The following is a 21,195-nucleotide window of genomic DNA, read 5'->3' on the forward strand; positions in this document are numbered from 1 at the left end:
ACTATCCTTGGCATGGTGGTCTGACCCCCTGCCAAATAACAAGTTAGGCCCCCTGACCCTGTTGGTCATGGTGGGGTTACTCCAGCTCTGGGTAACCTCTTTGGGTAAGCTAGGGGTGACCCTGGCTAAGATAAGATTAGCAGAGGTGGATACCTCTGACCTCAAAATAGAGAGAATGGGTGAAGACATAAAAAGCACAGACAAGAGGCAGTTCAGACTAGGTCCTATCACTGTGGAAGTGGGTCAGTTCCCCAGAGGGAATGACCTGAACAGGAGGATGTAAGGCAGAGTAGGCCCTGCAACAAACCAGCCATTTCCTCTACTCTTCCTCGCCTGACAGACTAGGAAGACTCTTCCAGCGTTGGCTGAGTCTCCTGGCCTGTGGGCTGGGGGGGGCTTGTGTAAAGAAATGGCTCCCTGTTGCAGTTACCCCCCACTTTTTGCCTGATACTGATGCTGACTTGACTGAGAAGTGTGCTGGGACCCTGCTAACCAGGCCCCAGCACCAGTGTTCCTTCACCTAAAATGTACCATTGTATCCACAATTGGCACACCCTGGCATTCAGATAAGTCCCTTGTAACTGGTACTTCTAGTACCAAGGGCCCTGATGCCAAGAAAGGTCTCTAAGGGCTGCAGCATGTCTTATGCCACCCTAGAGACCCCTCACTCAGCACAGACACACTGCTTACAAGCCTGTGTGTGCTAGTGAGAACAAAATGAGTAAGTCGACATGGCACTCCCCTCAGGGTGCCATGCCAGCCTCTCACTGCCTAGGCAGTATAGGTAAGACACCCCTCTAGCAGGCCTTACAGCCCTAAGGCAGGGTGCACTATACCATAGGTGAGGGTACCAGTGCATGAGCACTGTGCCCCTACAGTGTCTAAACAAAACCTTAGACATTGTAAGTGCAGGGTAGCCATAAGAGTATATGGTCTGGGAGTCTGTCAAGCACGAACTCCACAGCACCATAATGGCTACACTGAAAACTGGGAAGTTTGGTATCAAACTTCTCAGCACAATAAATGCACACTGATGCCAGTGTACATTTTATTGTAAAATACACCCCAGAGGGCACCTTAGAGGTGCCCCCTGAAACTTAACCGACTATCTGTGTAGGCTGACTAGTTTTAGCCGCCTGCCACAAACCGAGACATGTTGCTGGCCCCATGGGGAGAGTGCCTTTGTCACTCTGAGGCCAGTAACAAAGCCTGCACTGGGTGGAGATGCTAACACCTCTCCCAGGCAGGAATTGTCACACCTGGCGGTGAGCCTCAAAGGCTCACCTCCTTTGTGCCAACCCAGCAGGACACTCCAGCTAGTGGAGTTGCCCGCCCCCTCCGGCCAGGCCCCACTTTTGGCGGCAAGGCCGGAGAAAATAATGAGAATAACAAGGAGGAGTCACTGGCCAGTCAGGACAGCCCCTAAGGTGTCCTGAGCTGAGGTGACTCTAACTTTTAGAAATCCTCCATCTTGCAGATGGAGGATTCCCCCAATAGGGTTAGGATTGTGACCCCCTCCCCTTGGGAGGAGGCACAAAGAGGGTGTACCCACCCTCAGGGCTAGTAGCCATTGGCTACTAACCCCCCAGACCTAAACACGCCCTTAAATTTAGTATTTAAGGGCTACCCTGAACCCTAGAAAATTAGATTCCTGCAACAAGAAGAAGGACTGCCCAGCTGAAAACCCCTGCAGCGGAAGACCAGAAGACGACAACTGCCTTGGCTCCAGAAACTCACCGGCCTGTCTCCTGCCTTCCAAAGATCCTGCTCCAGCGACGCCTTCCGAAGGGACCAGCGACCTCGACATCCTCTGAGGACTGCCCCTGCTTCGAAAAGACAAGAAACTCCCGAGGACAGCGGACCTGCTCCAAGAAAGGCTGCAACTTTGTTTCCAGCAGCTTTAAAGAACCCTGCAAGCTCCCCGCAAGAAGCGTGAGACTTGCAACACTGCACCCGGCGACCCCGACTCGGCTGGTGGAGACCCGACACCTCAGGAGGGACCCCAGGACTACTCTGATACTGTGAGTACCAAAACCTGTCCCCCCTGAGCCCCCACAGCGCCGCCTGCAGAGGGAATCCCGAGGCTTCCCCTGACCGCGACTCTTTGAATCTAAAGTCCCGACGCCTGGGAGAGACCCTGCACCCGCAGCCCCCAGGACCTGAAGGACCGGACTTTCACTGGAGAAGTGACCCCCAGGAGTCCCTCTCCCTTGCCCAAGTGGAGGTTTCCCCGAGGAACCCCCCCCTTGCCTGCCTGCAGCGCTGGAGAGATCCCGAGATCTCTCATAGACTAACATTGCGAACCCGACGCTTGTTTCTACACTGCACCCGGCCGCCCCCGCGCCGCTGAGGGTGAAATTTCTGTGTGGACTTGTGTCCCCCCCGGTGCCCTACAAAACCCCCCTGGTCTGCCCTCCGAAGACGCGGGTACTTACCTGCAAGCAGACCGGAACCGGGGCACCCCCTTCTCTCCATTCTAGCCTAGGTGTTTTGGGCACCACTTTGAACTCTGCACCTGACCGGCCCTGAGCTGCTGGTGTGGTGACTTTGGGGTTGCTCTAAACCCCCAACGGTGGGCTACCTTGGACCAAGAACTGAACCCTGTAAGTGTCTTACTTACCTGGTAAAACTAATCAAAACTTACCTCCCCTAGGAACTGTGAAAATTGCACTAAGTGTCCACTTTTAAAACAGCTATTTGTCAATAACTTGAAAAGTATACATGCAATTTTGATGATTTGAAGTTCCTAAAGTACTTACCTGCAATACCTTTCGAATGAGATATTACATGTAGAATTTGAACCTGTGGTTCTTAAAATAAACTAAGAAAAGATATTTTTCTATATAAAAACCTATTGGCTGGATTTGTCTCTGAGTGTGTGTACCTCATTTATTGTCTATGTGTATGTACAACAAATGCTTAACACTACTCCTTGGATAAGCCTACTGCTCGACCACACTACCACAAAATAGAGCATTAGTATTATCTATTTTTACCACTATTTTACCTCTAAGGGGAACCCTTGGACTCTGTGCATGCTATTCCTTACTTTGAAATAGCACATACAGAGCCAACTTCCTACAACCACCAACTGTGGAGAGCATGGGCGGCTAGACGGATTGTAATCCCAGTTTCCCATCAGTTGATTCCATTGGTCCTCCAGGCACTCCTGGAGGTCGCATGTGGAGGTGAGCGTTGGGAGCTAAGCAAATGCAGGAGGCCATGGAGCCTAGAAGTGAGGAAACTGTGTGAACTGTGGGGCGATGGATAGTCTAGAGCACGAGGCACTTCTGTAGTATCGATAAGCGCTGTTCCTCCAACTAATACACTTTTCCCTGCAGCATTTCTACAGTAACTCCTAAGTAGTGCAGTCTCTGGATAGGTTTTGTCATGGACTTGGGGAAAATTGACATGAAGACCTAGGCGATACAGAAGATCTCATGTCCAATTGAAGTGCTGCTGGGCTTCTGGAAAACGAGCCGTCCAATTATAGGGAGACAAATATTCAGTGCTTTGAAGATGTGCTGCTACGACATCCATGCATTTGGAGAAAGTTCTGGGTGCTGACTTGAGACCAACTAGAAGGACAGTGTATTGGTAGTGTTGTTTCCCCACCACAAATTGCAGGAACTTTCAATGTTTTTTCACAATGGGGATATGAAAGTAGGTGCCGTGTAGGTCAACGGAGCAAAGCCATTCCCCTTGGTGAATTTGGGGATTTATTTGGTGTAAGGCCAGCATCCTGAACTTTTCTTTTTTGATCCAATGGTTGGCAACCTTCAGGTCTAGAATGGGTCTGAAGTCCTTTTTGTCCTTTTTGGGACCAAACAGTATCTTGAATAAATGCCTTTTCCTCTCTGGTTAAGAGGAACTGGTTCTATCGCTTTCTTTTCTAGCAATATGAAAACTTCTGCCTTTAGGAGGGGGAGATGAGAAGTGGTTGACTTGGTAGTGGAAAATCTGAGACAATACCCATTCTGCACAATGCTTAAGACCAAAGTCTCTGTTGTAATTCGTGGCCACTGTCATGTGATTGGTGATGCTTCCCCCCCACCGGTGTGAGTAACTGCCCCAGGGGAAGAAAACTTTCAGGGTTTTGCATCTGGTTGTTAAGTACCCAGAGTAGATTGGTGTGCCGCTCGTCCTCGTTGTTTCCTTTGAGGCCGATGCGCATTTTGGAACTGCTGCGGAGACCTATTGGATGGCCACTGAGGGGTTTGAACCCTCTGAGAAGGGTAGCGGCGCTGGAAGGATCTACGGTCTTTAGATTTTTCAAGACCTACCGCTTTCAAAGTGTCCAGTTCTGCCTTCATTCTTGCCATTTCATCATCTGCATGAGAGCCAAATAGTGTGGATCCTGAAAATGGCAAGTTTTGAATGTGTTGCTGAGCGTCTGGTTTTGGGGACGTTAGATGCAGCCAGGCATGCCTCCTTAGGGATATCCCACAGCAGTATATATGTGCCTAAAGCAAGGATGAGTCCGCTGCTGCGCTGACCTGGTTAGAGACCACAGCACCTTCTTTCACAACCTCTAAAAAATCCTCTTTCGGATCCCTCGGGGGTTGGTCAGCAAACTGGAGCAGGGAGTCCCACAACGCCCTATCATATCTTCCCAAGAGGGCTGTTGCGCTTGCTGCTTTTATGGATGTTGCTGAACTACGTACTTTGCGGCCTTTTGAATCCACCTTTCCACTCTTTGTCCGGAGGAGAGGTATCAGACGAAGAAGTGGTGTGAAATTTATAGGCCGCAAGCATCACCATTGAATCAGGTGGAGGGTCGAAGTGCAGAAGCAAGGGGTTTTGTTCCGGAGGAGGGTACTTTTATTTTTATTTATTTTTATTTTTAAACAGTCTGGAAGGATCAGACTTTGTCGTGGCTGGTGTAAGGAAGACTTCCATGGTGGGTTCTAGAAGACCTGGTACCTGAGGAAGTAAAGGTCTTGAAGCCGAACGTTGCTGTAGCATTTCAAAATGACTGAAGTAGTTGGTGTTGGGACAGCCATTGAAATGGTAAGTTTTGCTGCGCCTCGAACTAATACTTACTGAAAGGTATTAACGTTGTCCACTGGTGAGGTTAGAGGTTGAGGCAACTCACAGTGTGTGAATAGTCTCTTGTGAACTATGAGGAGTCTGTGGTATCGTCAGAAAGAATGTGACCTTGACCTTCGTCACGATATGTGACAAGAGTGCCTTGATCTCGCTGTAGAACAGCCAGATGCATAACTATGGTGTGAACGGTGGCACGATCTTGAGCGCAGTCAGAGCTGGAGTGACGCTCAGTGCTTGAGGCACCGAAAGTGGTGTAGGTGTCTGGAGCAGCGGAGAAGCTGGCAATGGGTCAGGCAGATCTTGAGGATGTGGAGTTGCAGCTGGAGGTGGAGACAGATGAAGGAAGGAGAACGAGCAATGAAGAAACTTCCCAGGAACACTGACTCAGACGAGGAATAAATCCTTCTCCTTTTAGAAGTTGTGTGTCCTCGACGTCGAGGGACTCTTCGACCTGTCCCTTCGATGTACCAACAGCAAACCTAGACCTCGGACTGTGACATTTCTTTCGACTCAATGTCAAATCCACTGACAGACACTCCGACGTGGTGCGTCAAGCATCCGGAGTCCTCGACATCATGCTGTCTCTCAACGTCGTGCGGTGACGTTTGTGTGCGGTCAATCCAGACTTTGACGGCCAACATGTGGGCACCGTACCAGCTCTCTACGTCGACAGGGACCGAAAGCACTTTGTCCGAAAAACACCTCTCAGACCTTCCACATCCAGTGGAGGCTGAGGGAGGAGCTCTGGTGGAAGACTGACCTTCACCTCGCTTAGAGGTCCCACTGGCTTCTTGCTGGCGTCTCCTTTCTGCTTTTCCTTGAAGGCGAATCTCGCAGAGGGTACGTCTGGAAAATGACCTGCAGATATTGCATGAGGCAGGAAGGTGTGAGAATGGTAGGCAGATAATACAAACACCCATGAGTCTGTTTTGGCTTTTTTTCTGCCACGTCTTGGGCATTTGTCAAATAGAGAAGGCATTTTTTCCTGAGGGGGAAAAAAAATAACTTATTCCAGTTCAAAGACCAAATTGAATAAAGAAATTCATAAGACGTCCAGTGAAACAGTTGTCACTGAAAAAGGAACAGATTTTTTTGGAGAAAAAAACTAAAAAAGGTTGAGCACAATGCTCCAGGGTCCTGACAGCAGGAGCAGCAAAAAAGTACTGAGGTAACTGCCTCACTCTAGGCATGATGGGACACTGGAGGACTGGCTGTTCTTAGTCACAGTCTCCTTTTTCTTCATTGATAATGGCAGCCTATTGGCTACACTGCCCTGCACTCCTTTATTGTTTTGCATTATAAGAAGTTTTGTGGAGGATTTTTTTCTGCAAACTTTTTAACTCATTCATGCATTTGAATGCATGTGCCTTAACTTTGTCCTTTTTAAAGCAAACTGGATAAATAATTTTGGACACTGTAGCCTTTCCTCTAGGCTGCATATGGACATTCTTAAGTGACTTTGCAGGCCTTCCCGAAGTAAGGCGAACATGAACACAAGTTATATTGGAAAAAGTGCTCAGGGGTCCCAGCAGGCTGGCAGAACTATTCATCGCTTATAAGGATAAGTTACTTACCTGTAAATCCTAGTTCTCTTCCAGGGGTAGCCTCAAAGTCAAACATTGAATATTCCCGCCCTCGTGCGGGGATCCCAGAGCATACATAAAATACACACATGTATAAGTATGAAATATATATGAAAAATATAGCATTTTTTGTAGACAATTTCCATACCAGAATCATGTATACATGTGTATAACAGCAATGCAGACTATGTTGATAAACAGGCTAAAATGCTTTATTTCTATGGAGTTTTTTTTTTTTTTTTTAAACTCTCTCCTTTATAATCACAAGAAAACTTTCTAAAGCCCAATAGCCGGGCACAGAAAAAATACCAGCGACATGTGAAAAGAGAAAAAAATACATTGAAAACAGAGCATTGTTAGCCAATAGGCTGCATGCAAGTTAATACAGCAGAACCACAAAATTTGGCACCGTGCCTTTAAGACCCTGAGCACCTCCAGTATCCCACCATGCCTCAGGGGTGAAGGAGAGGTGACAGTTGGTTCACAGTTAGGTCAGTTCTTTTTTACGGCTTCTTCTGAGAGGATCCTGGAGCATTGAGCTCTCAGTTTCTTAGTTTTTCACAGAAAAATATTCAAAAACATTGTTTTTTCTACCTTCAGTCGACGTTTTTCACCTTTTTCTGAGTGAGGGGATTTTTTCCTGACTGGAAAATGCCTTCTCTTTTTGTGAAGTGCCCTTCCTGTGGGAAAAAGAAGGCCCAGCCTGATCCACACACTCTCTGTATTGTGTTTGCGCCTCAGAGCCACTGCTCTGACACATGCAGACACTGTAAAAACACATCCAAAAGGACTTTGAAGGAGAGAGAGAAAATCAGACTTCATGAGAGGTAGAAAACATCGTCCTCCTCGCTTCCCAGGCAATCAACAAGCCATTCTCATGAGCGACAGGCTAGATCCTACTTCAGCTGGTAAGAAAGTACCTGTCTGTTCCCAGTCATCACTGCCACCGTCGCATCATCGCTTATCGACGGCGACCCGACCGACGTCAAAGGATACGTCGAAGGCGCACATCCTTCATCGGGACAGATCGCCGTCGATGCCAACCCACCGATCGACGTCGAGCAAGCACTGTTGTGCTTGTACGCCGAAGGCATCACACCCCTCAACGGCACGGAAGACGACGTTGAGATCGCCTCAGCGTGGAGAGCAGAGGCTTCTGTCATCAGCGGTCCATCACTCGACGGCGAAGCATACGATAGTCTAGACGGTCAAGGGCCTCATCGTCAGGGCACATCTTGCCCATAAACCTATCGCCAATGTGGTTGGAGAGCCTTAACAAGGCGCCGGCTTCTCCAGACTCAATACTCACGCATATATTCACCATCAGCGTCGCTTCCGAGGACACCAGCGCCAACGGTGCATACAGAACGGGCTCGTTCTACGCCTCGCTAATCTGCCACTAGGCCTCGGCGCACTAGCACAAGATCTAGGAGCAGGTTACGCTCCCAGAGGAGGTCTAAGTCAGGGTCGCGCCATCACAGAAGGACCCCTTCTTGATCCACATCGTTGAGGTCTTCAATAAGAGGTTATTCCCCGACTGACGGATTCTCCACCAGCTAGAGTTTCCCCGGTGGATGACATAACTTTCAATGAGGTGCTGCTCAGGGGAAATCCCATACGAGAGAAGCCAGGCTCTCTAGATGTAGCTGTTGATAAGCAGCCAAGGTTTATCTAGGAGACACGCAAAGCTCATGCAATATCACTGTAGTCACACAGCACTTACACATGAAAGAATACACCCAGTGTTACGAAAATAAAGGTACTTTATTATGGTAAGACCAAAAATACTATAGAGGCAATACTCCCTTAGGAGGTAAGTAATACACAAGATATATACACTAGTTGTCAAAATTAGGCATAGGAATAGTTTGAGAACCGTGCAAACAGTGAAGAACACAAGAGAGAAATGTGGCCCTAGGGGGAGCACAGACCATATACTAAAAAAATGGAATGCGAGAGTTGGACCCCCTACCTAGGTAAGTGGAGTGTGTAGAGGGGTGCTGGGGTACCAGGAAAGCACAGAGCTAAGTACCACAACACCCCCGCCAAGTGACCAGGAAAGCAGGAGTAAATCATTAGTTTCCCCCCAAACCACCCACTTGGAAGAAAATAAGAGAATTGCAAAACCCAGGAGGTGACTGCAAGAAACCAACAGTGGATTCCTGAAGAGGAAGACCTATGGAAAGAGGGGACCTAGTCCAGAAGAGACAGCAGAGTCCAGTGGGGGGGCAGGAGCCCCTACCCACCATGCTGAGGATGCAGGAGTTGGTCAACGGTGGGGAAGGAAAGTAAGCACTGAAGCCTGGGAGTCTGAGTCGAGTTCCTGGAGGATGTAGGTGCTGTCCCACACCGGAAGGAAGATTGCAGTCAGGTTTCCACCAACAAGGCTTGGGACAGGCAAAACTTGCAGTTGGCAGGATGTGGTGCTGCTGGGGACCAGCATAGCCCAGGAGGACTCAGCCCAGGAGGACTCAACCCAGGAGGGGGAGCCACAGGGGGCCCTCAGCATCAGAGAGCCCATAGAAGCAAAGGAAGCACTCGCAGGAGTCCCACAGGATAGGGGACAGAGAAGTTGCAAAAGGAGCCCCCACAGCACTACGAAAAAGTCCCACACCGCAGGAGAGCCATCAGGGAGGTGTGCATCGCAGGAAGGAGTGCTGGAGCTACGCAATGCCTGAAGAACCCTTGTAGGAAGTGTCAGAAGCCATGGACACTGCAGAAGACAAAGTGCACGGGGTACTGTCCTGCGTGGGAAGGCAATGGTTTAGCTCCACCCAAGTTGGACAGCTGGTAGAGAGGACCAACGGAACCACTTCTGATCACCACCCGTGGTGCAGGATCCACGCAGCTCAGAAGGAGAGGGGATTCACGCAGCCAGTCGTTGCTGTTCGTGCCTGCAGATGCAGGGGAGGGACTCCTTCAAGGGAGATTCCTTCTTTCCTGGGCACAATAAAAAACAACTGTCCTCAGAGGATGCATGACTGGGGAAATGTTGCAGAAGCTGGAAGGAGCCGTGGAAACAATATGGCAGGCCAAGTATTCGTCTTTGTTGCAGACTGTTGAGTGCTGGGGAGTCCAGATGCAGTTTCTTTGGTCAGAAGCCGAAGTAAGGGATGCAAGGGAATCATGCAAGCTGAGGAACCACCCAAAAGAGACCCTAAATATCACTGAAAGGGTGAATGGTCACCTAGCAGGAGTGGGCTCTGACATCACCTGCCTGACCTGGCCACTCAGATGCTCCCAAAGTTCCCTGCCAACCTTGGGTCCAAGATGCCAAAACCCAGGGACCCTCTGGAGGAGCTCTGGGCACCACACCTGGGGTGGTGATGGACAGGGGAGTGGTCACTCCCCTTTCCATTGTCCAGTTTTGCGCCAGAGTAGGGACTGGAGGTCCCTGAACTGGTGTAGACTGGTTTATGCACAGAAGGCAGCAAGTGTGCCCTTCAAAGCATACCAGTAGCTTGGGGAGGCTACTCCTCCCAAGTCCAGTAATGAAAATGTCACTTACCCAGTGTACATCTGTTCGTGGCATCAGTCGCTGGAGATTCACATGTTCTGCATAGCTCGCCATCTGGTGTTGGGTCGGAATGTTACAAGTTGTTTTTCTTCGAAGAAGTCTTTCGAGTCACAGGACCGAGTGACTCCTCCTTCTGTCTCCATTGCGCATGGGCGTCGACTCCATCTTCGATTGTTTTCCCCGCAGAGGGTGAGGTAGGAGTTGTGTTGTAGTAATAGTGCCCATGCAATGGAGTGACTAAGTATGTACCTATTTAAGGTTAAAATAATATATATACAAATGTACAAAGTTGAAGCTAACTTCCGAACTGCTACAGGCTCCCGGGGAGGTGGGTGGGCACATGTGAATCTCCAGCGACTGATGCCACGAACAGATGTACACTGGGTAAGTGACATTTTCAGTTCGATGGCATCTGTCGCTGTAGATACACATGTTCTGCATAGACTAGTAAGCAGTTATCTCCCCAAAAGCGGTGGCTCAGCCTGTAGGAATGGAAGTGGTTTGAAATAATGTTCTTAACACGGCTTGACCTACTGTGGCTTGCTGTGCGGATAGCACGTCTACACAGTAGTGCTTGGTGAACGTGTGTGGCGTAGACCATGTGGCTGCCTTACATATTTCTTGCATTGGGATGTTTCCTAGAAAGGCCATGGTAGCACCTTTTTTTCTGGTTGAGTGTGCCCTTGGTGTAATGGGCAGTTGTCGTTTTGCTTTAAGGTAGCAGATTTGGATGCATTTAACTATCCATCTGGCTATACCTTGTTTTGATATTGGGTTTCCTGCATGAGGTTTTTGGAATGCAATGAATAGTTGTTTAGTCTTTCTGATGTTTTTCGTTCCGTCAATGTAGTACATTAATGCTCTTTTGACATCTAATGTATGTAGTGCCCTCTCAGCTATGGAATCCGGCTGTGGGAAGAACACTGGTAGTTTCACTGTTTGATTTAGGTGGAACGGTGAAATAACCTTTGGTAAAAATTTAGGATTAGTCCTTAGGACGACTTTATTTTTGTGTAGTTGTATAAAAGGTTCTTGTATTGTAAACGCCTGAATTTCGCTTACTCTTCTTAGAGATGTAATGGCGATGAGAAATGCAACCTTCCAGGTTAGGAACTGTATTTCGCAAGAGTGCACGGGTTCAAAAGGTGGACCCATGAGTCTTGTTAAGACAACATTTAAGTTCCATGAAGGAACAGGTGGTGTTCTTGGTGGTATAATTCTTTTAAGGCCTTCCATGAATGCTTTAATGACTGGTATCCTATATAGGGAAGTTGAATAGGTAGTCTGCAGGTATGCAGATATTGCCGCAAGGTGTATTTTAATGGAAGAGAAGGCTAGGTTAGATTTTTGTAAGTGAAGCAAGTAACCCACTACATCCTTTGGAGTTGCGTGTAAAGGTTGGATCGGATTATGATGGCAGTAGCAGACAAACCTCTTCCATTTACTTGCATAGCAGTGCCTAGTGGACGGCCTTCTGGCTTGCTTTATGACTTCCATACATTCTTGGGTAAGTTGTAAGTGTCCGAATTCTAGGATTTCAGGAGCCAGATTGCTAGATTCAGCGATGCTGGATCTGGATGTCTGATCTGTTGGTTGTGTTGTGTTAACAGATCCGGCCTGTTGGGCAATTTGATGTGGGGTACTACTGATAGGTCTAGCAGTGTTGTGTACCAGGGTTGCCTTGCCCAAGTTGGTGCTATTAAAATGAGTTTGAGTTTGTTTTGACTCAATTTGTTTACCAGATAAGGAAGGAGAGGAGGAAAAGCATAGGCAAATATCCCTGACCAGTTCATCCATAGGGCATTGCCTTGGGACTGCCTGTGTGGATATCTGGATGCGAAGTTTTGGCATTTTGCGTTCTCTCTTGTTGCAAACAAGTCTATTTGAGGTGTTCCCCAGAGTCTGAAGTAAGTGTTTAGAATTTGGGGGTGAATTTCCCATTCGTGGACTTGTTGGTGATTGAGAGAGATTGTCTGCAAGTTGATTCTGGATCCCTGGAATAAACTGCGCTATTAGGCGAATGTGGTTGTTAATTGCCCATCGCCATATCTTCTGTGCTAGAAGGCTCAACTGCGTTGAGTGTCCCCCCCCCCCTGTTTGTTTAGATAATACATTGTTGTCATGTTGTCTGTTTTGACAAGAATGTATTTGTGAGTTATAATTGGTTGGAAAGCCCTTAATGCTTGAAAAACTGCTAGCATTTCTAGGTGATTTATATGCAGTTTTGTTTGATGTACGTTCCATTGTCCTTGTATGCTGTGTTGATCGAGGTGTGCTCCCCACCCTGTCATGGAAGCATCTGTTATTACGTATTGTGGCACTGGGTCTTGAAATGGCCGCCCTTTGTCTAAATTTACAGGGAGTGCAGAATTATTAGGCAAATGAGTATTTTGACCACATCATCCTCTTTATGCATGTTGTCTTACTCCAAGCTGTATAGGCTCGAAAGCCTACTACCAATTAAGCATATTAGGTGATGTGCATCTCTGTAATGAGAAGGGGTGTGGTCTAATGACATCAACACCCTATATCAGGTGTGCATAATTATTAGGCAACTTCCTTTCCTTTGGCAAAATGGGTCAAAAGAAGGACTTGACAGGCTCAGAAAAGTCAAAAATAGTGAGATATCTTGCAGAGGGATGCAGCACTCTTAAAATTGCAAAGCTTCTGAAGCGTGATCATCGAACAATCAAGCGTTTCATTCAAAATAGTCAACAGGGTCGCAAGAAGCATGTGGAAAAACCAAGGCGCAAAATAACTGCCCATGAACTGAGAAAAGTCAAGGGTGCAGCTGCCACGATGTCACTTGCCACCAGTTCGGCCATATTTCAGAGCTGCAACATCACTGGAGTGCCCAAAAGCACAAGGTGTGCAATACTCAGAGACATGGCCAAGGTAAGAAAGGCTGAAAGATGACCACCACTGAACAAGACACACAAGCTGAAACGTCAAGACTGGGCCAAGAAATATCTCAAGACTGATTTTTCTAAGGTTTTATGAACTGATGAAATGAGAGTGAGTCTTGATGGGCCAGATGGATGGGCCCGTGGCTGGATTGGTAAAGGGCAGAGAGCTCCAGTCCGACTCAGACGCCAGCAAGGTGGAGGTGGAGTACTGGTTTGGGCTGGTATCATCAAAGATGAGCTTGTGGGGCCTTTTCGGGTTGAGGATGGAGTCAAGCTCAACTCCCAGTCCTACTGCCAGTTCCTCGAAGACACCTTCTTCAAGCAGTGGTACAGGAAGAAGCCTGCATCCTTCAAGAAAAACATGATTTTCATGCAGGGCAATGCTCCATCACACGCGTCCAAGTACTCCACAGCGTGGCTGGCAAGAAAGGGTATAAAAGAAGGAAATCTAATGACATGGCCTCCTTGTTCACCTGATCTGAACCCCATTGAGAACCTGTGGTCCATCATCAAATGTGAGATTTACAAGGAGGGAAAACAGTACACCTCTCTGAACAGTGTCTGGGAGGCTGTGGTTGCTGCTGCACGCAATGTTGATGGTGAACAGATCAAAACACTGACAGAATCCATGGATGGCAGGCTTTTGAGTGTCCTTGCAAAGAAAGGTGGCTATATTGGTCACTGATTTGTTTTTGTTTTGTTTTTGAATGTCAGAAATGTATATTTGTGAATGTTGAGATGTTATATTGGTTTCACTGGTAATAATAAATAATTGAAATGGGTATATATTTGTTTTTTGTTAAGTTGCCTAATAATTATGCACAGTAATAGTCACCTGCACACACAGATATCCCCCTAACATAGCAAAACTAAAAACAAACTAAAAACTACTTCCAAAAATATTCAGCTTTGATATTAATGAGTTTTTTGGGTTCATTGAGAACATGGTTGTTGTTCAATAATAAAATTAATCCTCAAAAATACAACTTGCCTAATAATTCTGCACTCCCTGTATACTGTTCCACAATAGAAGCGAGAGGTAAGTTTGGCGGTCTACCAACACCAGATCTAGAAGGTGACCCTGTGCTTGTGACCATTGTGATGCTAGGCACTGTTGTAAGGGCCTCATGTGTAGTCTTGCGTTCCGGACAATGGCTATGCATGAAGACATCATGCCTAGGAGTTGTAATATCATCTTTGCTTGTATTGTTTGTGTTGGATACATGCGTTGTATGATCTTGTTGAAATTTTGAATTCTTTGTGGACTTGGAGTGGCTACTCCTTTTGTTGTGTCTATTATGGCTCCCAGGTATTGTTGTACTTTGCACGGCAAAATGTTGGATTTTGCAAAGTTGACGGTGAAACCTAGTTTGTAGAGGGTTTGTATGATTTGATTTGTGTGTTGTAAGCACTTTGTTAGTGAATTGGTTTTGATTAGCCAGTCGTCTAGATACGGGAATACATGTATTTGCTGCCTTCTGATGTGTGCAGCCACTACTGCTAGACATTTTGTAAAGACTCTTGGTGCGGTTGTTAAACCAAAAGGCAATACTTTGAATTGGTAATGTATTCCTTTGAATACGAACCGTAGGTATTTTCTGTGAGATTGATGTATTGGTATATGGAAATACGCGTCTTTGAGGTCTAAGGTTGTCATGTAGTCCTGTAGTTTTAGCAATGGTAACACCTCTTGTAGCGTGACCATGTGAAAGTGGTCTGATTTGATGTAGGTGTTTAGTATTCTGAGGTCTAGGATTGGTCTCAGTGTTTTGTCCTTTTTTGGTATTAAGAAGTACAGTGAATAGACTCCTGTGTTTGTTTATGTGTTTGGTACTAATTCGATTGCATTCTTTTGCAATAGTGCTTGAACTTCTATTTCCAGAAGTTCGGAATGTTGTTTTGATAAATTCTGTGCTTTTGGTGGTATGTTTGGAGGGAATTGTAGGAATTCTATGCAATAACCATGTTGGATAATTGCTAAGACCCAAGTGTCTGTAGTTATTTCCTCCCATGCTTTGTAATAATGACCTATTCTTCCCCCCACTGGTGTTGTGTGGAGGGGGTGAGTGACATCTGAGTCACTGCTTGGTTGTAGGGGTTTTGGGGCTTTGAAATTTTCCTCTATTCCTAGGGAATTGCCCTCCTCTGTATTGGCCCCGAAAGCCTCCCCTGTACTGTCCCTGGTAGCTGGACGGTGTTGCCTGCGAGGTGCTGGCTTGTGTGGCCTGACCCCGAAACCCCCCTCTAAAGGGCATCTTGCGGAAGGTGCTGTAGGTTCCTCTGCTCTGCGGGGAGTAGAGTGCGCCCATGGCTTTAGCAGTGTCAGTGTCTTTTTTAAGTTTTGATTGTTGTGTCCACTTCTGGTCCGAACAGTTGTTTTTCGTTGAATGGCATATTGAGCACTGCCTGCTGTATCTCTGGTTTGAACCCAGACGTTCTTAGCCATGCGTGCCTTCTAATGGTCACAGATGTATTAATTGTTATTGCAGCTGTGTCTGCTGCGTCCATAGAAGATCGTATCTGGTTATTTGATATGTTCTGTCCTTCCTCAACCACCTGCTTTGCCCTTTTTTGTAGTTCCTTGGGTAGATGCTCAATGAGGCGTTGCATCTCATCCCAATGGGCTCTGTCATAGCGCGCAAGTAGTGCTTGAGAGTTAGCGATGCGCCACTGGTTTGCAGCTTGTAATGCGACTCTTTTCCCAGCTGCATCGAACTTGCGGCTCTCTTTATCTGGGGGTGGTGCATCACCAGATGTGTGGGAGTTGGCTCTTTTCCGAGCTGCTCCTACTACGACAGAATCGGATGGCAGCTGTGTGGTGATGAAAACAGGGTCTGTAGGAGGTGCCTTATATTTCTTTTCCACCCTTGGCGTTATTGCCCTACTTTTGACCGGCTCCTTGAAGATTTCCTTTGCATGCCGAAGCATACCTGGCAGCATAGGCAGGCTTTGGTAGGAGCTGTGGGTGGAGGAGAGGGTGTTGAATAAAAAGTCATCCTCGACTTGTTCTGAGTGGAGGTTTACGTTGTGGAATTGTGCTGCTCTAGCCACCACTTGAGAATATGCTGTGCTGTCTTCTGGTGGTGAGGGCTTTGTTGGATATGCCTCCGGACTGTTGTCCGACACTGGGGCGTCATATAAGTCCCAAGCGTCTTGATCCTGGTCACCTTGGCTCATGGTGGTGTGAGCCGGGGAATGTGACGGAGTTTGCGTTGGTGAGACGTTAATTACAGGTGGAGGAGAGGGTGGCGGAGTCACCTTCACCATTTTTGTTTGTGGCGCCTGGTCTGTTTGAAACTCCAGTCTCCTTTTTCTCCTAACAGGGGGAAGGGTGCTTATTTTTCCTGTTCCCTGCTGTATGAAAATACGTTTTTGCGTATGCTCCACTTCGGTGGATTGCAGCTCTTCCTCAAACCTATGCTTTCGCATCTGAGAGGACAGTGATTGCTCCTCTGTATAAGAGCCTGGACCTGGGTCGGTTACAGGTTGTTTCGGCACCGAAACCCTGCCTGTATCTTTTTTCGGCTCCGAGGTGGGTTTTTTCTTTTTTGGAGTCGAAACCTCTCGGCGTCGATCGTCGTTGGTGCCGCTGTCTCGGCGTCGAGCCGTTTCTACACCGCTATCTCGGTGTCGTTGCTTTTCCCCAGCACTTTCTCGATCCCGAGAAGGCTGCGTGCCGGTGTCTCGACCGGAGTCAGACGATCTCGGCACTGTTTGGGCCTTTTTCGGTGCCGATGGTCGGTCACCGAATTTATGGGTGGAGCCATGGCCTGGTGGCAGTGGCGTCCCCTGGGCCTTGTCACTTTTCTTATGTGTTGTTTTCGACGTCTTACTCACGGCTCTTTGATCGTCGAATTCCTCGGAGTCCGATTCGTGGATCGAAAAGGTTTCTTCTTCCTCTTGTTCCTCGAACTCTCGGTGCGCTGTCGGCGTGGACGCCATCTGAAGTCTCCTGGCTCGACGGTCACGGAGTGTCTTTCGGGACCGGAACGCGCGACAGGCCTCGCAAGTCTCCTCACTGTGCTCAGGTGACAGGCACAGGTTACAGACCAAATGTTGGTCTGTATACGGGTATTTGTTGTGGCATTTGGGACAAAAACGGAACGGGGTCCGTTCCATCGGCGTTGTTCGACACGCGGTCGGGCCGACCAGGCCCCGACGGGGGATCGAAAACTACCCCGAAGGGCACCGGAGCGCGTCGATCTTCGATGCGGTGTTGAATCTAACTACGCCGATCCCGAACGCAACAATACCGACGAAAATCTTCCGATATTTACTAACTTTCCGTTCCAAAACTCGGAGCGACAGGAACACGTCCGAACCCGATGGCGGAAAGAAAACAATCGAAGATGGAGTCGACGCCCATGCGCAATGGAGACAGAAGGAGGAGTCACTCGGTCCCGTGACTCGAAAGACTTCTTCGAAGAAAAACAACTTGTAACACTCCGACCCAACACTAGATGGCGAGCTATGCAGAACATGTGTATCTACAGCGACAGATGCCATCGAACCACCTATTTCAAAAGGGAGAGGGTGCAACATCCCTCTCCCAAAGGAAATCCTTTTTTCTGCCTTCCTGGGCTTGAGCTGTTCAAGCAACAGGAGAGCAGAAAACGGCCTGTGAGGTGGCAGCTTGGACTGCCTGGAAAACCTCAGAAGGATGGTGGTAGCAATGCTGGGGGTCCTCTAAGGAGCCCCCTGAGTTCATAGAATCATACTTCCAATACTCGCAAACGTATTGGGATAGGATTCCAACCTGTTTGATACCAAACACGGTCTGGTTCGGAGTAACCATTAAGTAGCAGGACATAGGTATTGACCTATGTCCAGTACACAAGTAAAATGGCGTACCGGCACTTGCAAAGTCCAGGAAAATGGATCTAGAGTTTGTGGGTGCGCCTTTGCTAGTGCAGGGGTACCCTCACACACAGGTACCTGCACCCTGCCCTCTGGGCGGCTGAGAGGGCCTACCACAGGGGTAACTTATAGTGACCTAGTGCAGTGATCTATAGTGAAAACAGGTGCATGCACCTGGTTCACGCAGACTCCAATGGCAGGCCTGCAGAACACTTTGCATGGGCTCCTTATGGGTGGCAGAATAACTGCTGCAGTCCATAGGGATCCCCTAGAACCCCAATGCCCTTGGTACCTAGGTACCATGTACTAGTGGCTTACATGGGGGCACCAGTATGCCAATTGTGGGATGAAATACAGAATTTTGTGGGAGTGCGCATAATCACTGGGGTCCTGGTTAGCAGGATCCCAGTGAACACAGCCAAACACACTGACATCAGGCAGAAAAAGGGGGTAACCATGCCAAGAAAGAGGATACTTTCCTAAAGGAGCTCTCATAAATGTTTTTAAAGTCAAAACCTTTATTACCGTAGAGTACCATAAACAATGGCAAATGGGCCATTACAGGATTAAAACTAATGTTAAGTCAAGCAGCATGGGGCACCAACCTGTTAGCTGGGACAATGTGGTGATGGACAACAGTCCTCCCTGAAGTACGGGGCTTCCGGTACTTGAGTTCTTTCAAGTAGGAAACTTCCAGAGTTTGTGACTGCAGCAACTCATCTAGTTTATCTGATGCAGCCTGGTCAAAATCAACACGACAAAGAGGTGCAAGTGCCATGTTCTTCTTGATTTCAAAAGGAGCAAACTTCCCACAGGAGCTGGCAAAGGTCTGAAATGGACAAAAACATAAGAAAATTAAACTCCTAGCTCATTATGGATACTCATAAAAGGTACAATATACATGGCCATAAGCAGGATCACAAAGCATTTTTTAAACATTAGGTTTCCAAACTGAGGGCATACTTATCCAGAAAGCATGCAGCTAAGCAACATTTACTATAAGCTAATCAGCAAAAATATGCATACTATATTGACGGAAACAGAACACCATTGGTACAAGTTTATTAAGAAAAACAAAAGACAGTAAATGGGATGTAATAATTAGAATAAAGAGGGGAACGCCTCATACAGTTCCGTTGGTTACCATATCCCATATCATGACCCATGTGAAGTTAATAAGACCGCTCCCTTCTGAAGGGGAGAAAGGATCTAGCAAGACCTCAATTCAAACCACAATCCTAAAGAGAATGGAACATTAACTCAAAGCATATAACAAAAAAATAAAAAAATAAACACTATTTTAACCAACATTTCCTTTTTCAAGGGAGTCTACGATATTGATAAAAAGTAAACTAGCAAACTAACCAAAGAAACACAGGAACATTGAGCGAATCTTTAGGAAAATAGGTCTCACAGGAAAACCACCCATGTGGACATTTATGCAGGAGTAAGTCTGTGCAATAATGCAGAGCAAAAGCATTAACTTCTTTCCAGACAGAAAGCCTGCAATTGGGACATTCTTAATTAGAGAAATCAGTATTGCTTGATGCTAGAACTTCTAGATAATCCATGGCTATATGGATAGCCACAGCTTCTGAGCTTTGTCAAACTACAGCATTAATGACAGTTGTCAGTCTGAAATAGTTGTCTGCTTTGCACTGAAATTTGATTTATTTAGCATTAATTCTGGACCTGGAGTTATTGACCTTTTGCTTTTGTGCTGGTTACTCATTGGGATTTCGCTCTCCTCTTAACTTTCACTAGCTAACCAGATGCCTAACCCTTAGCAGCGGGGTTGGAGCATCATTTAACAAACAGGAACATCTTGGTTTTAGACTTCTGAGGTGATTTTAAAAGCTCTTGCTTCGTTTGACAGGCGATGCATCTGCCTTCTCCTTGAGGACTGCCCAAACAAACCACTCCTTCCAGTCTTTTATAGAGACAGTTTTGGAAATGTTAGTTGTGAAAAAGATGCATAGAGTAGACAGCCAGAGTATAAAGGCAGTTCATGTAGATTCTGTTCCTCCCAGACTTTGCAAGTGTGAAACAAGATTTCTGCGCTGAATGGTCTGCCTTCTCAAAATCTCCTTGCTGTAGAAGAAAGGTTTAATAACTCATTTACTGCGAGGAGCAGAGTGAAAAAGTATTTGAAGTACTAAAATGGAGACAGGGCTCCCAAGGATTCCCCATCACTTCAGTAGACAATCAGCAGTTGGAAGTGTTAGTCACTTGGAAGAGCTGTGGGTCCTTCTGAACATTCACATCAAGAGGTGCAGAGAGCACTTCGAGAAAGCGGGATTTAACTTCCCTGTTGAGAAAGAGGAAGGGGGCAGAAGAGCTGCAGTGTCAAAACTCTCAGATGTTTTATAAGGCAGGTGTGCTTAAGTGCTTGGAGTGATGCCTGGTACAACAGACCCTATGAAAGCATCCTTAGAGCAAGTGGGATAACTTCCTCAGAAACTGTGTCAGTGCAATAGATGACATGGTTCTTATCTCTGAAAAGAGACTTGTTGGGGACAATAGGGAATGTCACCTTGGCACTGGAAGAAGGAACACTAAGCAACTGTGGGGTTACTGTGCATATACCTGGCCAATCCTGGGGACCACTGCAGACTGCTGGGCCGCCTGGCTGTAGCAGTTGTGGTTCCTGCTGCAGAGGGGTGTCTCCCATGATTGAAGGCCGAGTGGCGACGAGTCCCTTGGAGAGCAGGCACATGGTTGGGGCAGGAGGCCATCCCTGCCGTGGGAGATAAGCCGACTGCTACGTGTTATCTTTACCTGGCTTGGTCTGGACTTAGAACCACTATATGGCTGGACCTCACCTTTGAGGTGCTGCACTCCCGATTACCCTAGTTCTGTTTTCTGTGGCGGTTGCCCTAGGCTGGACTCTGATGTGCACCAAGACTACTCGTGCTGCTATTGGCTCGTCATATACGGACTATAGGTGAGGCAGATCTCTGGCACCGCTGTCTTTGTTACCCCTCGTAGACCATTCTTCACCCGCCCAAGTGGTAACAAGTTGGACAGGATGGAGGAGGCAGCACAGGCACTGTATAGGGCCTCACCCAGGACCCCTGGCGCAGGACTCATTTCTTGCCCTGTGGCAGTGAGGAGTCTCCCATCCAGATAGCTTCTGATCTAGTGTACCTTCAGGGTTGGATCCAGTTGTGTTGACGACTACCTCTGATAACTTGACAAAATGCTGGCTGCTATTGTTGAGTGCTGAGCAGGGTTTGAGGTCAAGTTTGACTCATTTACCAACGATCTGGGGATCGTTGGTTAA

General features: G+C 47.4%; 1 protein-coding gene across 3 annotated transcripts in view; it reads right to left on the minus strand.

Moving 5' to 3' along the window:
• CHAF1A (chromatin assembly factor 1 subunit A) overlaps window positions 1-21,195 on the minus strand; it is a 270,727-nt gene that overhangs the window by 147,219 nt on the left and 102,313 nt on the right. For all 3 annotated transcript variants that reach the window (XM_069216496.1, XM_069216495.1, XM_069216494.1), the window contains one exon: window positions 18,518-18,741. In XM_069216496.1, the coding sequence (XP_069072597.1) occupies window positions 18,518-18,741 (224 nt within the window). The remainder of the gene's footprint in view (window positions 1-18,517; window positions 18,742-21,195) is intronic.

The sequence above is a fragment of the Pleurodeles waltl genome, chromosome 12 (genome assembly GCF_031143425.1).
Source record: "Pleurodeles waltl isolate 20211129_DDA chromosome 12, aPleWal1.hap1.20221129, whole genome shotgun sequence".
In the NCBI taxonomy this organism is placed as follows: domain Eukaryota; kingdom Metazoa; phylum Chordata; class Amphibia; order Caudata; family Salamandridae; genus Pleurodeles; species Pleurodeles waltl.